The sequence below is a fragment of the Phalacrocorax aristotelis genome, chromosome 4, assembly GCF_949628215.1.
Source record: "Phalacrocorax aristotelis chromosome 4, bGulAri2.1, whole genome shotgun sequence".
NCBI lineage: Eukaryota > Metazoa > Chordata > Aves > Suliformes > Phalacrocoracidae > Phalacrocorax > Phalacrocorax aristotelis.
The window spans coordinates 43,810,150-43,826,171 of record NC_134279.1 but is presented as its reverse complement, the minus strand read 5'-3'; the positions used below and the strand labels follow the sequence as shown (position 1 = coordinate 43,826,171).

Genomic DNA, 16,022 nt, shown 5'->3' with positions numbered 1-16,022 from the left:
ACTCCTAGAAGGACTTTCACTTCACTTTCTCAGCAACAGAGAGCATTTCCAAGCAGCCTGCTTGCAGATGAAATTCAGAATGCCTGCAAGCAAAAAAATAAGCAGTCACCTGGCCTTTAAAACCATTCTAGGGGACCACTCAATTCAGGTAAGCATAGAACAGAGACAGTAAAGTCTTAGTATATAGTGCCTCGTCCTGGAAACATACTGAACTGAAAACTGCTACTCAGAAGAATTATTTTGTTATCTTCCTGAGCCTGTGCAATCATAAGCGTTATTTTCTGGAGAAGCATGAAAAGATTTAAATCCCGAATTGTACGTATGAAGCTGTTTAAAGGGCGAGTTTAATGTAAATTCTCACAGTCCATATATTTGTAACTTCTATTAACTGGAATAAAACACTGTAACTCTTCTGGAATATAACTACCAAAAAGATGTTATTTCCCTTTCTTTTCTGACAGAAGAGGAGTAATTAGGTTTTTTGCAGTAATTATTGCAGTAATTAGGTCTTTGTTTTATCACGTCATCAAATAATGATCCTATCATCTTGCATTTCTGTTATTCATTTCCATATTGAAGTCAGTCAGTGATTTTTCCTTTTCCTTTTCTTTCATGTTAATTTTTCTTTATTTTCTGGTTTTATAGGAGAATCTTAATACAGATTTAAAGTATAGTAGTTTCAGTGAACTACATTAGTCTATAAGCGTATTCAGTTTACATATATGAATATAGTATTGCAGTTGGGTAATAACTACAGCAGTTCGGTGATAATTACAGGCCTGCTGGCTGCTTGTGCTGATTGCTAACTAGTTCACTTCAAACTTAGTAATTGATCTGTATTCTTTCATAGATAACTTATTGAAGAAATAGTGATAATATAAATAACTGGAATTTTTTTTAAATGAAGTTATTAATAATGGTTCTTCTAGCAAGTACTACTTAATTGAAACTTTAAGCATGTTTAGAATTAATCCTCACTCCAAAACCTTTCAGATTTTCCAAATGTCACAAGTATTTTCAAAATGAAGACTTTGGAAGTTTAGATTTAAACTGTCTTCATTGAGAAATTACATTTCTATAAGGTAATTCTTCAGAATTACTGAACTAATACACTAATTATTTGGCTTGCTTTGGTAAATAATATTTTTAACCCTTTTATTTTAATTTAAGCTAGGAAGATCTTCAAAATATTACAGATTCTCTTACAAAACAAAAATTGCTGCTCAATTCTTTTTTTAATACCTATGGAAATTTTTGTCTAAAATACTTATTTAAGGAATAACATATACATAATACTTCATCATACTTCATAAAAGTCTAGCATCCCGTAACAACTAGGCTAAATTAGACATGAAAAATAGGAAATTCTGAATTTAAAATCAGTATTCAAAAATTGTGAAAGCCATCAAACCCACAGGATTTTCCTTGAGTGGCATACACAGTGAAGGAATACACTGGAATATATTTCAGAACCAAATTTGGCCCTGGCTTCACAGTCTAAGTACTACCTATTTGCCTGCAGTTTTACCTCTTACTACAGAGGTGTACTCTCTTACTACTTACTACACTTACTACTCTATTACTTCAGAATACCTATAACCAGGTAAAAAGTCAAAATATGTCTCCAGACAGAAGCCACATTCTTGAAATACATGCTATGAAAATATGTGTATCTCCAGACCATCTACTTGTTTCTTTGTCACGTGATTAAAAAAAGCTTTCTCATAAAGCTCCCTGAATTCAGAATGCCTTTGCCTGTTTTCCCCTGCACTGACAGAATAATAAGACACATGAAAAATCTGACCTTTAGATTTCATTCACTTTATTTTAAACTAAGACACTTTACATACTATTCTCCTTATCTGATGTATTCACAGGGAACAACAGAAATAAGGCATACAGATAAGATTAACTAAATATACAATGTCCAAATAGGCAGAATTCTCACTAATATAATTAATGTGGACATCATTAGTGCATCTATGATGAGTATCTTCAGAGGCCAGGATCACATTTTGTTAACCAACGTACAGAGTTAATGGCTGTTGTCTAAAACACCAGTGTGAAGTTTGCCCAGTTGAAGGCTGCAGATATTTACTGTACAATGGGGAAAATCAAATCAAATCAGAAGTTGTGTGCCTGATGACCACTAGTTTACTAAGATTTCTCTTTTCTTTAAATAGATTACAGAATCTATAAAAAAATAGGAAAATTCTGTTCTTGTTAAAGCTGCTGCAATATTTTTGGCAGACACTGATAGGACTGAAATTTCAATCAGTTAAGATAAACTGTGGGTTCAAGAAGTCACTGAGGTAATGGTGCAATACTTGCTACTTAGCAGCTGGTAAGATTTCTGTAAATAAAGAAAAACCTCCTTGCTTTTTTTCTTTTTTTTTTTTTTTTGTCAACAGGATGATGACGTAAGGGAAAGTCAATTTAGTTTTACATCATATGGAATGGGCCCATGTCTGCAAGCAAAAGATGGAGTAACACAAAAAGGGCCAAATAATCCCGTTCAAGCTGCACCAAAAAGCCCTGATGAGATGAGAAAGGTATTCATTGACCGGGCCAAGAAGATAGACACAATATCCAGAGCTTGTTTCCCGTTAGCCTTTCTGATTTTCAATATTTTTTACTGGGTAATTTACAAAATCATCAGGCATGAGGACATTCACCAATAACAATATTAAGGCTTGCAGTACATACAGATCTGGCTGCCATGTTTAACAGGCTTTCTGTTAGAAATGCACATTGGAGAAATGATTGGGAGAGTTAAAAGCATTGAGAGGGGAAAAAAAGGATCCTGCATAGCCTGCAATGGCCAGTCATGATGGAATGGAAGAATGGGACCCAGAGAAGATACATCTGCTATTGCAAATTTTCTGTGTCAAACTAAATATTAACTTTTAATTGTAAATCACTCTCTACTGAAGCTTTACTGCCAAGTATTTATACATACTGTTATATAGTGGTATAATTGTACAGTACTCTTTGATGTTCCTTAAATTTTTTTAATTCTGGTGTATTTCTAATTTTAAAAATGGATCCAGAATACCCTGAGTAAATCCAAAACAGTATTACAGAATGGATTCATATTTGCAACCTTTATTTAAATTTTACAAGATAATGACAAATTACTGATTTGACATTACAGTTTTACGGACTTTTTCTTGTCTTAAGGACAGTACCTGTGGTTCTGCAATGGGCCTACTTGACACATTTAAGTTACGTAATTTGTTCAGTGTACTTCATGTCACTGTTCCCCTGGAAGGTGTATGTTGAAATAATCTCAGACAGCACAAAGTATCTACAGCCTAAGAGTCTGCATATTACATGAGAAATATATTAAAATTTGTGAAGTATTGGTTCTTGCAAAGGATTTTTTCCTTTAATTACCCACACTTCGATAATTGAAACATAATGTTATCAATCCTTTTTATATTTTTGAAGTGGTTTTGTTCTCAATTTATAAAACTCATAGAGCTTTTGAGATAGCCAAGCTACATCAAAATTTTGCAATAATTCATTTTGATTCAATGCAAAGAGATCTTGGACCAAACCTAAAAGCAAACAGTCAACTGCTTCACTAAAACATTTGGAGGATGAGTACAGCTGTGTTTATGTACATTTATCTCCTACATGTTATACAAATACGGGAAGTTTAGTTTATTAATATAGCAAGTTTTCTGTCTCATTCTTTGACATATATTGATACGATGTATATATTGGTTAAGAAGCACTTCACAACTTTCGAAAAACATGCAGCTCTTCTAAAATATAAAAAAGGATCTGGATGGTCTTTTACATTTATTGTATTTCACATTAATAAATAGGAGAACAACTATAAAGACTCCTAGAGAGATTTTCCCTGTTTAGGATTAAATAAGTCATATTAGTTGTTTCTTTGAATTATAACACAATAGATCACATTTATGGCATAGCTTGTAGGCAAGAGTGTTTGTCTATTGAAAAACAAAAACACGCTAAGACATGGAAGTCTGACATTTATAATTACTAGATACTTTAAGTCCAGTAGCAGAGGCTGTTTCTTATTGCAAAATATTTTTATTCTGAACATGTTTTAAATTTGGGGGGGTTTGTTGCTCAGAATCTGTATATAAAAGCAAAATACAGCCGGAGGCAAACATCTGGTGCACTGCCAAAGGCATCGTGCATATAAAGCAACAGAAGCAACGTAACTGCACTGAGGATTATAACATAGAAGCCTTGGGTTTGGTTAGGTTTGTTGTTATTTTCCTCCAAGGATTAGTTAGGATTAGAAAGATTCTAAAATAGTAGCTCTCAGAATTTGTTCTGCTCTGTCAGAAAGAATCCTCCTTTATTTTAAAACAGTATTATTTTTTTTAGTTCTGTTTCATTTATGATCTGGAAAGAATTCAATTCACTTTAAATAATTATTGTTTGCTGAGGTTGTGTCTTGCTTTTGTTGATTTCTTTATGAGCATGTTCCCAAAAATCCTGTTCAGTTATGAAGGTGCTCACCTGTGTGAGGGGGTGTCATGAACTAATAGCTGACATTTCAGTTGGGTTATATTCATGTCTCTCAAAGATGTCATTAACTGTATCATATGCAAAGGGATGCTAACTTGTTTCTGCTATCAGCAAAGTCAACGGTACTTTGTTTAAGGACTGTTTGAAGTACTGGATCCATAATCAAGAGGCAAACAAAAAATTACATTGTCTTTCAGGCTCATCTCTCCTCTTTCCTTCTAAAATAGATGACTTGCATTCAATAAAGAATTCTTAAATGAAGGGGTAAGTGCATAAAAAAATGCTGGCCAGATCAGAGTAGCTCCTAGTTATTCTGGTTTATAACACCTGAGTACCTGGTTCACATTGCTTCTTTCCCAATCATTCAATAGTCCATTGCTCTCACACGTGTAGTACTACCTTGTTTTGAAAAGATTAGCAAATCTGAATGATGCAGAGCTAAACAAATTTAGCCCCAATTACTTTCCTCACTCTTTAAGGCAGAAAATGTCTATGCCCTCAGATACAGAAATCTGACAGGAAATCTTGAAAATTATAAGAGACTGGATTACAGAACTAGCAAAATGTAACAGGGAGTCAAAAGGCATGTAAATTGTTAAGCAAGAAGGACAAGATCCTTCATTCATATATGAACCTATTACCTCAGTGAAGGGGAAGAACCCTTGGGCTACATTTCTCTTTGATCAGAGTATGCTTCTGTAAGGAACGATTACAGCATAGAGCATGTATAAAATAAAAAGCATAAATCTACATTATAATTCTTTTCTGACCTCCCTAGTGGATTGTTACCTATATATGTTCTATAGAAAATAAATGAGAACTGTTGATTTAATGACTATTGAACAGTAGTACCTAGTGTTGCCTCTCAGGATGCATCTCTTCAGCCATGCAGTATGGTGAGAGATAAGAGGGTCTCAGACCTGGCCAATAGAAAGTATAACACTTCCCCTATGTAGTTATATTTCTCTTTCACAGGCCATTACACTAGGAAGTTAAGCACAACCTGCTTATATACTGAAAATTTACATATAATGCTCAGTCTTCTAACAGGATACATTGAAAATAAAGATAATTAAATATGTTTAAAACAACAATGTGAAAACTCTACAGTGTTGCCGGAATATTTTTTTATTCATTAATTTCCATTAGTAACAAAAGTATTTCAAATAGAGGGGAAAAGCAAAAAAATGGTTCCATGATGACGTTTTCAAATGCACATAACATTTGGCACATCATTCTGCTGCCCTCAGGTAAGTAAAGATTTTCTATTTTGATGTAATGGAACCAAGATCTCTCCTGAACTGACAGTTGTTGGTTTGTTGTTTTTTTTTTTTTTACTGGAACCATAACATTTGCCAAGGTAACAGAAGTCTCTGTAGTCCACTTAATAATGTGTTTTTCAAAAGAAAGCAGAAATTGAAATTTAAATTTCATTTAGATTATTCCTAAATGATATTAGTGTAAAGCCACATGGTAAAGAAAGAGAGAAATGTCATTTGAGATGATAAGAAACTTCAGGGCACAAATGCCTACCATTCACCACTGACGAGGGGAAAAGTCCAAAAATGCCAGCAGGCATGCCAGCCCTCTGTACAAAGCTAGAATGAACAGCTACTCTCATCAACTAAGATTAGAGCGGGAGCTGATTCTTTTGTAACTGTATAATGAAATAGCAGGGAATAGCATTAAGATGCAAGAATTGAAAGGTACTCTGCAGTATTTATCAGACTGCAGTATTTATGCTACTGTCCTCTGAAAGAGGCAGTGGAGGGGCAGAAAAATAATCAAGGAAATAATGCTTGAGACACATGCTACTTAGGAGAGCTTCTCCTAATTCTGAAAAAGACTCCATTCATTAGGCTGAAACAGTTAGCTACCTCACCTCACTATCACTGAACCTGGGCTCTGCAGAGTACAGGTCCTTAGCAAAGCCTCACAGGAAGGGTTCTTGTAAGCACAACTCCAATGTGACAGGCTAACACAGCTTTGCCCCCAGTCGTTATTCACCATCTGTGCAGACTCTGCTCTGCACAGGTCATGATTTTATGGTCTCTGTAGACCATCCGTATACTTCAAAAATAAAATAGTGGCGCTAGAAGATCATTGCAACACAATGAAAACCGAGGGAGAAACTGTAGGATCTGGAGGAAAACTCCAGTAACACAGCTACCAAAGAGCTGACATGGTCACCATAAAGGTGAAAGGAGGAAGCACGAGGTATCCTTACTATTTTTCCCCAGCCCCCAGTATCATCTCCACAGGTACACTTCTTCAGGCAGAAGCAGTCGCTAGAGGGGGAAACAATTTATGTCAACGGCTGCAAAGTATATTTTCTCTTGGGACAGTAGTTTCTACCTGTGCAGATAGAGGATTGACTTCCACGTTATCCACTTTATTAATGGAAAGAGAAGTGGAGCAGAAAGGTACAGGTTGAAAAGCATGAGCTGTATGTAGCATAACAGGGGCCACAGGAAGAGAGCAAGCCCAAAGCAGTGCCTGGATCATCTCATATGACTGTCTTTTCTTCCTGCACTAAAGAGAGAGACGGGGCCAAAGCCATGTCAGGCCCTTGTACTGCCAAAACTTCAGGACCTTGATCTCTCAAAGTCCTTACACTCTCGTGTAAGAAAAGCCCCTTAGAGGTGCAGTAGATATACTCAACTACCACAGTACCAAAACTCTTCTTAAATTCTGAATAGCAGAACACATTTTATTTTCAAAACTATATTTAAATATCAACAAAAAAGGCTTGTATGGTTAGAGGGCTGGCTTTTTTACCTATAATGCTGGTAAACTAGAGGAGGCTTGAATGAGAAAGGAAAGAAGGGATACTAGCGTTTTACTGTTTAGAATTTAGCTATTTAAACACCAAAATAAAGCACATTCTACTTTCAAGGAGTTTTGACAGCAAGCGCTATTATTTAAGCAGGTTTGTGGAATTCAGGGAGAACATGGGATTTAACTGCTTTTTTCAGCTCAGTCGTATACTGGTTTTCCTTGGATTCTTTTTATTAGAGTTTGTTCTGAAACCTTTTTATAGGCCACTCTATAGAGAATCCTTTGTGATGTGTAAGACATGATTCTGTTTACTCACTAGAAAGACTTATATTTATGTGATTTAGATGTGCACTTTACATTTAAGGATTAAGGTATTGCTTCCACTTTGTACTATAACCCCTTACAGAACTGTAGGTTGATAATGTAGATAAAAATAGAATACAGTAAACTGTACAAAACCTTATATTTTTAACAGTAGGGAAAGATAAAGAGTCTTCCTTAACCTTAAAAAAGAAGTATAATTTTTAGCAATAATTTTATATTAGATGGAAAAGAATTTATTTATACAGTTCCCAGCCCAAGTTGAGGTGGTTGGTTGCAAAAGATATACTTTATGTGCAACTTCTGCTCACATTTGAGCTATCAGAGGAATTAATCTAATCCAACAGAGCAGAATTTGGCCTTAAACTGTGAAACTGCTGAATGAGCTATTCATTCTTACAGTACCCCTGTGAGGTAGTAAAATAACATTATCCACATTATACTGTACAATCATATGGTTATTTAGATAAGAACAATATCAGATCGTCATGGCTTTTTTCCTTTTTGAGACAACTAAGAAAAAATATAAATCACAAACTAAGTTACTTGTTAACAATAAAATGGGTATTCTGTTCTGGAGTGGTTATGGAAAAGGTGCCTTCAGGCCACACACAACACCCACAGTACTTCCTGAAATGCTGTCAGTTTGGAAGGCTTGTGGAAGCAGGTTAGATTGCTAGAAGCAGTGAGCTAAATGCCAGAAAAATGTTGGCTCACCCTGTATTCTTGACGTTCCTGAATATTACTGCACTTCTTCACTTTCATCTTCGTGAAATATGCAAGAAACATTTCTTATGTTTGTATTTTAATGTGTGACAGAGAGACAGATGAAATGGACTAAAGTAGCTACTGATGTTCCATGAATGTGTAATTGTGAGCTGTATAAAAAGAAATTGTGCCATAAGCTCCTGACCTAAAAGTTTAACATAGTATACAGTATTTTGTGTGTTAGTGATCCCAGCTTTTTAAAGGCTACAGCAAGAAAAAAGAAAAAAAAAAGTAATATGATAGTGTATTAATAAATTGTCTGTGAGTTTTCAAAATATTCTCCTGTGAATTCTGTCTGATGGCAATTTCATCTCAAAGTATTTCCTTTTTGGTAAAACTCTATAAATGTGTTGTGCATGGGTTTATTTAAATTCCTTTTTATTGTATTACAGTATCATGTTGTACTTAAACTGACATTCTTTGCAGACAGAAGTGTTAAAATATGTGAAATTTATGGTGTCACCCATGTCATTGTATTTATTTTGTTCAAAAAAAATAAACTTAAATTTTTCAGAAACCATGTAATTATTTTTATGGTATTTTAGTCAGTGGATTCAAAAGTCACAGGAGGGACTATCAACATGACTGGAAAAAAGGGTGAAACCCTCAGCAGTAGTTAAGGTGCATTAACATTAAATATTTCAGGAGTGGAAACTTGAGAGAAAATGAATACAGTGCCTTTAATTGTTTTATTATTCAGATTAAGAGTCAAAATACTTTAACTGCATTAAAGAGATATACAAAGAGGTGTTTTCAGGGAGCATAACATGATGGAGGATGGCAGGCACTGAATTAGGAGTTGGATCTTCCAAGGCTTCCTTTACAGTGAGTGGAAAGAGGTCTCTCCAGAGGACAAGCAGAGGATGGGCTCCTGTTCTGAAAAAAGCCCGTTCTGAAAACTCAGGGAAAGTTATTTTGACAACTGCCTATAGAAGTAAGTACAGCCACTCCGAAATAGCCCTACTGATTTTATTATCAAAAAGGCAAGGAATTTCACTTGCAGCAAAATAGCATTATGGAAACATTGTAGATCTGCGGACACTCTTAAGCACTTCTTGATAGAAAAATGACTTTAAGAAAACTGAAGTTGGCAAATAAGAAGTCCTTTGAGAACAGTCTGAGTTCTGCTAATCTGATTACAGCAGTGTTAATATTCTTATAAAGGCCATACAGGACGGTCATCTCAGTAACAGCCACCTGTCAATGAGATGCCATTTAGGCTAGAAATCTTTAGCAGCCTCACCCATGCTTTGCACTCCCTGCCCCCATGTAACAAAAAGGAACATCATTTCACTCCTTTCAGCTTGCTTTTCAAGTCGATGGCATGCAAATACAAGAACTTTGCCATACTCCCAGATGAAGTATTTCCATTATCTGCTGCTGATAATTCAGTTCAGCAACGTATGACTTGGAGCTTTATGAAATGGAAGTTTCTGAAAAGAACAGCCAAATGTAACAAGAGCACCAGTGGAGTCTGAGCAGAATTCCTGAGTGTGTCCTCCTAGAGCCCACAGAACTGCATGATCAGACCCCTGCTATTTACAATAGTTGTTGCTCCAGCAGGTCTATACTGTCTTGTCTTCCCATGACCAAAGCATAACCGGTACCTCTGGCCTTGTTCGTATCCGTTCACAAGCACTGAACGTGTCAATTGAATTGACATAGAAAAATGTTATGAAACTATTGCAGCAGCAAAGGTTTTCATGCTGAGGTGCATGGTTCCCAGAGCATGAAAACTGCAAACATACTGTACCAGGTGTGCGACAAGCAATTAAACAAGAAAGTAACAGCCAGGTAATGTGACCTGAGAGTCATAGAAAAAAGTAGGGGATCTTAAAGAGATCAGTAAGTGATTGCATTGCATAAACTGTAAAGCTCTTTCAGCACAAATTCTGGAAAAACAGATATCAAATATCCTCTTTTTTTCATGTTTGCATATCTAGCTACCTAATTATATTAAAGATGAAATAAAGATTTAATTCCATGTGGTCCATGCAATTGATTTTATTTCTAGTATCCCACCCTCTATACACTAGCAGGATCTGAGAACATTTTTTTCTGAATAAGACACAAGCACATGAATTTTAAAATCTGGACAACAATCCACCAAAGCCACAAAACTAGAATTACAGGGAAAATTTCATTTTGGAAAGAAATGAAACTTTTCAAAATGTGAATAATATATTTCAAAACCTTTCATAAACAAATATAAATTTTATATATAATATTTTGTCATTGACAAAAATGAGATATTTCAACATTTACTTCACAGACTCACAAAATCACAGAATGCTTGAGGTTGGAAGGGACCTCTGGAGGTCATCTTGTCCAAACCCCCTGCTCAAGCAGAACCACCTACAGCCGTTTGCCCAGGACCACGTTCTTTTGAATATCTCCAAGGATGAAGACTCCACAGCCTCTGTGGACAACCTGCACCAGTGCTCAGTCACCATCAGAGTAAAAAAGTGTTTCCTGATATTCAGAGGGAACCTCCCGTGTTTTGGTTTGTGCCCATTGCCTCTTGTCCTGTCAATGATCACCACTGAAAAGAGGCTGGCTCCATCTGCTTTATACTCTCCATCCGTTTTCTTACACAAATTGATGAGATCCCCCCTGAACTGGACACAGCATTCCAGGTGTGGCCCTACCAGTGCTGAGTAGAGGGGCAGGATCACCTCACTCAAGCTGCTGGCAACTCTCATAATGCATCCAAGGATACCATTAGGTGTCTTTGCTGCAAGGGCACGTTGCTGGCTCATGTTCAGCCTGGTGCCCACAGGACCCTCAGGTCCTTTTCTGTACACCTGCTTTTCAGGTGGGCATCCCTCAGCATATGCTGGTGCGTGGGGTTATTGTTCCCCAGGTGCGGGACTTTGCACTTTCCCTCACAATACTAAAAATCTTTTCTTGTAATGTTAGCCTCTATTTGAGTAATCTGCATTTAAAACCTCTACTGAGGTAATGAGTTCAGCCTGAAAGTCACTCATGTTTTAATTTCTCTCCTAACAAGCCAAATAACACACCTAACCTGCCTTGAAAACCAGCGTGTTGCTTTGGGTATGTTCAATTGTTCTTATTAGGCATGTTCAGTAGGTACAAAAGACACTCTAACAGTTGCTTTTAAAAGCACATGATACTGCAGCTTGTTTGACATTGCATGAAGTAGGAGTAAACCTCATGTAGGTATATTAGTTATTAGTGTATTAGAGCAGAATAAGCCCATGCATTATTAGAATTATTTGAAGTAAGAGGATGTTGGAAATTCTTACAAATTTCAATTATACCTCATTGCATTGTATGCAAAACAGGTTTGCCTCCCCATCCATTTCTTGTTTCATTGTAGCAATAGCATCATTTCTCTAGAAAGTATAAATTACACCACAAGATGGCTCCCTCTCATGCGAATTGAGGAATGTCATGGATGTTTGCATTTTGTTCACTGACCAGCAAAACGCTTTGTCCTTGTAGAAACTCCGGACACTGACATTCTTTATTAAGAAGGAAATTTATGAAGCATAAGCACTATGCATGCTCCAAATCACACTTCATTTTGAAAGTGATGCAAACGTTTTGAGGTGACACTGGCTTAGAAACAAAAATATCTGGGAAGTTAATTTATTAAGAACAAAACCCAAGGGTTTATGTCTAACTACACATATGAAAATGTAAAAGTTTGTGTTCCTGAATATTTTATTAAATAGAACCGGCATTTTGAAGCAGAAACCATTAATTTATTTTTTTAAGTGACTGTTGATTGTCAAATACTTATTGCTATAGATACGATTTTGTCCAACAGAAAAATAATGGCTAACCTATTTTTAAAGCAGTCTTTAAAAAATTGAAGAGCAAATCAATAATTTACACTCTGCTCCCAAATCTGCTAAAGTTAAAAGGTCTTAGGACTAGATTCCTCCTGTTAAGGATGCCTTCAGAGCACAGGTACAGGTACAAATACATCAGTTATTAGCTAAGCACAACAGCTTTTCCACTTATTAGCAACATGTATGCTGTTATGCTGTAATAAATGCAAAGAAGGAAGCATATATAGCTTTCACTGAGGAATATATAACTTTATATTATCCCATATCTAAAATGAGGTGAGCACATACATTTCAGCAATGTAAACAATGTAAATCTGTAACTCAGTGTGCCTTGTGATAGCTTGTTGTGTCACCACCCTTTCGCTTTCCTAACAGACTTCACCTCTTTACACGTTCACTGAACAAATACGGAAACAGCAGTAAAAGCACCCTGAACTTTGATCTGAAATGGTTCTAAGGATATTATTATAGATAGATACTACAGAAGAGTTGCAGCCTAGAATAGATAGTACAGTGTACCACTAACATCCATTTACTGTTTCTCCTTAATTTCTCAAGAGAGTACAACATGTATTTTCTTTTATGATTTAGATGCTAGTTAAATGGGACCATGATGAAGACTATTAATTTTGAATTTAATACTAGTTAATAAGTTGTCTGCTAAAAGTTAAAGAATTATAAGTTTAAGGTTCATACCAGTATTTACAACTTAATAATCAATCAGTATTCTGTTTGTTGTAGTCTTTTTCCCCAGGCTTTGCAGGCCCTCCTGAAAGATGACTCAATTACTTTGATGTAACAACCAACTGCTTTATATTTAACTGCATTGCCAATAAAAGCTCAGTAAAAGTAAAACATAAGCAGCATATCTCAATTCAACAGGAAACCTTTCAGTTTTATAGAAATGTGGTCAGAGGTAATACACAAACAATTTTATACCAACACGCAGTTTTGAGAAAATAAATTTAAAAGAACTTTCAAAAGTGTTTTATCCTATTTTCAGTAGCCTCAGATTTACTTAAGGCTTCTCAGTACCAAAAAAAAAAAAGAAAAAAACAACACCACCATGAAATTTGTTATTGCAACCATATGAGCCCAAGTAACTTTGTGAAGAGTTTTGAAGCTGTACCAAAGCAACTTCTAGGTGAGGGAACAGGGAAAAGGTAATAGGTCTTTCCTCTCTCTCCTTCTCTCTGTCTTTTCTTCTCAATAACTTTGTATCTCACAGCAAATCTGATCCGTCTGGGCGACTAGGACATTCCTGGGACACTTTGTTCAACAGTTGCAGTGCAATAAAGCATTGGTTCAAGTCCCACCTGGGCTGCTGGTTGTGGCAGAAGGAGCTCAGTATTCAGGTAAAGTCCTGATGGTATAAGAAGGCCCCTTTCTGAGATCTCCTTGCACCTGACCTGAGCTGACTTCACCACTGCATTAATTCTTCTATTCCTTAAAGATACCTTCAGAATGTTGCTTTCATTTGAGAGGTGGTACATTCCAACACCACATCTGACATAGAGCTAAGTATATTGAACTGGTTTGTTATCCCTGCTCCCCTTCTAATTATCTCTCCCCTCTGATCAGCATCAACATTTCACACAGCTGTTCCACTTGTAGAACAGTTACATTGTCTTTCGGTGTATCAAACTTCTAATACTTCATTTTTACCTGCAATACTCATGCTTGTGCTACCACTCTGGCTCCCCTGTAAGGGAAAGTATGGACCCTGCTTAATGTGTAAAATCTGCCCCTTCCCTGAGACACCAGGCAATCACTTGAGATCAAAGTTACCAGCAAATTCAGGTACTTAGATCCCTTCCTCACCTCCTTCCTTCCTTTACTGCCTAATCCTGGAAAAAGTTCAAGCTCAGTTTTCAATATTAGCGTGTCCAAGTTGCCTAAAGTCTTCTACAAGAACCTTCTTCACTACACATTTTCAAAGTATCAAACTTATGTCTAAATCCTTTCAGAACTTACAAAATTTATTTATTCCTTCCCTGGTTTCACCTGAGGGATACAGTTCCTTTGGAATGTCCAGAGGCACTGCCGGACAAACTCTGTAAACACAGAAAATCCTGTCACACTGTCTTTTCCTGTCCAAGCTCATAATCTCATCTGTACCAGCTTTCATCCAACCATAATACATTCTCTAATATTTATGAGATGGTTACAGGGTAATTCCAAGGCACAGACAGTGTTTGCTGATCTGTGAATTTCACAAGGTTACTTAAACTTTTAAAAATTAAAGCAGAATATTTTACTTGTAGCAACCAGACCAACATATCCTGCATGCTTCTTTTGGCATGTGCAAAACCTTCCAAAACAAAAATATTATTTCCAGTGTGATAGAATGTGTTAGTGTTTTCCATTATTTGTTCTGTGCCCAATAGTTTTCTAATTCAGGGTCAAATTTAAACCCTATTAAGCAGACAAGTCCAACTTGCTGTGTGTTTGTTTGTCCCTGCCAGGCTCTACATTTATCAGTCGCAATTGACATAGGCATCACAATTTTGCTGCTCCAGATAGAGCAGATCTATTTACAGTCACAAAAATTGAGTGTACAAATTCACAAGCTATGTTTACATATTCATCCTGAACAACAGAGGATAAAAAGTTATTCTGTCATGGATTTTTAGGCAAGGCTGTCTTACTCAAGCATGATCTAATTTTCATGAAAGCAAGTGGTAAAACACCTACTCATCCAATGGAAAATTATTCCGAGAGGTTGGCCTCCAAAGCTTTATTTGCAGCTCTTTTACCTCTGTTGGTGCTTTGCGTGTGCCTACCTAGAAGTTCCAGAGCAAACAGAGATTTTAGCAGGAATAAAGGCAAACTGTGGGAAATGTGCTGTAAGACACCAGGCTTACTGGAGTGCTGAAAATAGTTTGTTTATATTCCCAACAGAGCATTCATGTGCTACTTTGAGTGCCTGTGAGTACATTAAAATGCAGAAGGATACATTTCCAAAAAAATTGTCCACCACCTAACATTTTTACAGAAGTATATGTAAAATATGTCAGAAATCCATAGGTTTGCCATTTTACTTTTCAAAAAACACCAAAGAGAATATTATTTAAAAAAAAAAAACAACAAAGCACTGCTGGGGGAAGATGCTGCTAGGCTTGCTTCTAGCCCCTGTTAAAAAGTACAGAAAAGTAGCATAACAAAGTAGGCTGACCTTTTACCCAATATTTAACCCCCCAGAGGAAGAACGGCTAATATGTAACTGCTGTGTAAAGCCTGTCACAGGTTTTTGAGATTAAAATCTTTAACAAGATAACAGGCATTTTATTTATCTTATTCTTACTCTCAGAATACCAGCAATGCCTGTGAACCCTGGTGGTTTCATGCTGACACAGCTACCTGATCACTCTGAGCTCCCTTCCTGGGAGAAAAACCTCCTATTTTCACCTCTGAGTGGGAAAATCATGGAGGATATTAAAACCTTATGAATGTTACAAATTATGCATGCCCATCCATCTTAACCTATATGTGTCTACCGTGAAAAAGGTATAATCAGTTTTCCAAATTGTCTAGTCAATAGTTTAGGATCAGTGAATGACAAGAGTTCATTCTGATGTTGCAATTTTCTGAACTTAATATGCTTGATACAGTTTTAGTGGCTGGAGTTTCTGTAAATCTGGTTTGAACAAGAATTTTCTGTCAAGCCTGCTTGGGTTGTTCCCAGTAGCCCTGTTCTATGGTTCTGAAGTCAATGGAAAAATGTCTACAGAAATTTGATCAGGCTGGCCTACCTGTTTATAGAAGGCAGTTTTTATACATCTCATTGCAGCTGGAACTTTAATTATTACTTTTCTGAAGGAA

The 16,022-nt window shown here is 36.3% G+C and overlaps 2 protein-coding genes across 3 annotated transcripts in view; both read left to right on the top strand.

Annotated features, from left to right (window-relative positions):
* Window positions 1-8,847, top strand: part of GLRA3 (glycine receptor alpha 3) — a 95,721-nt gene extending 86,874 nt beyond the window's left edge. For both annotated transcript variants that reach the window (XM_075091160.1, XM_075091161.1), the window contains one exon: window positions 2,412-8,847. In XM_075091160.1, coding sequence (XP_074947261.1) covers window positions 2,412-2,681 — 270 coding nt within the window. In that variant the 3' untranslated portion in view covers window positions 2,682-8,847. The remainder of the gene's footprint in view (window positions 1-2,411) is intronic.
* The window catches only part of HPGD (15-hydroxyprostaglandin dehydrogenase), a 191,530-nt gene that overhangs the window by 87,290 nt on the left and 88,218 nt on the right, over window positions 1-16,022 (top strand). The window lies entirely within an intron of this gene.